We start from the raw sequence: 966 nt of genomic DNA, 5'->3' as shown, positions 1-966 counted from the left end.
CGAGCTTCTTTTGACTTTATTCCAGTCTCCAGTTCATGTTCTTCGGGTGTCTATAAAATATGGATTTTGGGATGAAAAATTCCACCTCCATGTTATTTTCACATGTTATTCTAAATCAAAGCCTGAATACAAAGAGGTAAGTGTCGTCACCTTGCCAACCACAGGTGGCAAACATGAAAGTAATTTATAACCAGAAAATCTTCTGGTGGAGAGATGTGACCTTGATATCGAGCCACCCTTTCAACAGTGGTAAAATAAACATGCAAGCAATGATGCAGCACAGTTCCTGAGGAAATGTCAGATAAAAGCTTAAAGCTTTTTTTAAATAAATTGATATCTCAAATGCTAACTGTTCAACAGTCTCAGGCAGAGTGTCAAAAGGGTAATCAAATTACTAAAAGATTTCTCAAGTTAAAAGAGTAGGCTCAGAAGTAAAAAGTAGATACTTTTTTCAAGAAAAAATATAAGGCTTCGGTGAGGGCAGTGAGAAAATTATTTTATCATGTTCACTGAGAATTCTCTAAAAAACAGTCATTACTAAATGTCTCTAGTTCTTCATATCACTTAATGGTGAACACTAGTTTCCACACCCCATTATCAGCTGCTGATTCAACATACACAAAATAACCTCAGCCAACTGAACTGGCACTTGATGTTTTGTTTTTTAATTAAGGACAAGGCCAAATAGGTAAAATGAAATAATTTTTCAAAAAGTTTCCTCCTGCAAACATACTTTTCCTTCTTCTACCTCCAGAATTTAATAACTAAACTTTGAATTCAAAGTTGGGGGTGGGAAGTATAGGACCAGGCAGTATAGTAAGGAAGACAGACCTTAAGCCTCCACAGTGGGTATCCCAAATTAGGATCTCTGTTGAAAAACCTGGTTGTTTTTGTTCCGGCACTGAGAAGATATTCAGCTGGCAAGCCTTGTGTTTGTGAAATGTAACGAATCTGAAACGTCAAAAC

The 966-nt window shown here is 36.4% G+C and overlaps 1 protein-coding gene across 1 annotated transcript in view; it reads right to left on the bottom strand.

Moving 5' to 3' along the window:
* LOC105810573 (homeodomain-interacting protein kinase 1-like) overlaps positions 1-966 on the bottom strand; it is a 66,708-nt gene that overhangs the window by 29,127 nt on the left and 36,615 nt on the right. Inside the window, exons 4-5 of the mRNA XM_012644587.1 lie at positions 832-951; positions 1-50 (exon numbers count right to left, since the gene is read on the bottom strand). The exon at positions 1-50 is cut by the window's left edge and continues 5 nt beyond it. Of these exons, the coding sequence (XP_012500041.1) occupies positions 1-50; positions 832-951 (170 nt within the window). The remainder of the gene's footprint in view (positions 51-831; positions 952-966) is intronic.

Source organism: Propithecus coquereli, unplaced genomic scaffold, assembly GCF_000956105.1.
Source record: "Propithecus coquereli isolate 6110/MARCELLA unplaced genomic scaffold, Pcoq_1.0 Scaffold215, whole genome shotgun sequence".
In the NCBI taxonomy this organism is placed as follows: Eukaryota; Metazoa; Chordata; class Mammalia; order Primates; family Indriidae; genus Propithecus; species Propithecus coquereli.
This window is presented reverse-complemented; position numbering and strand designations above follow the sequence as displayed.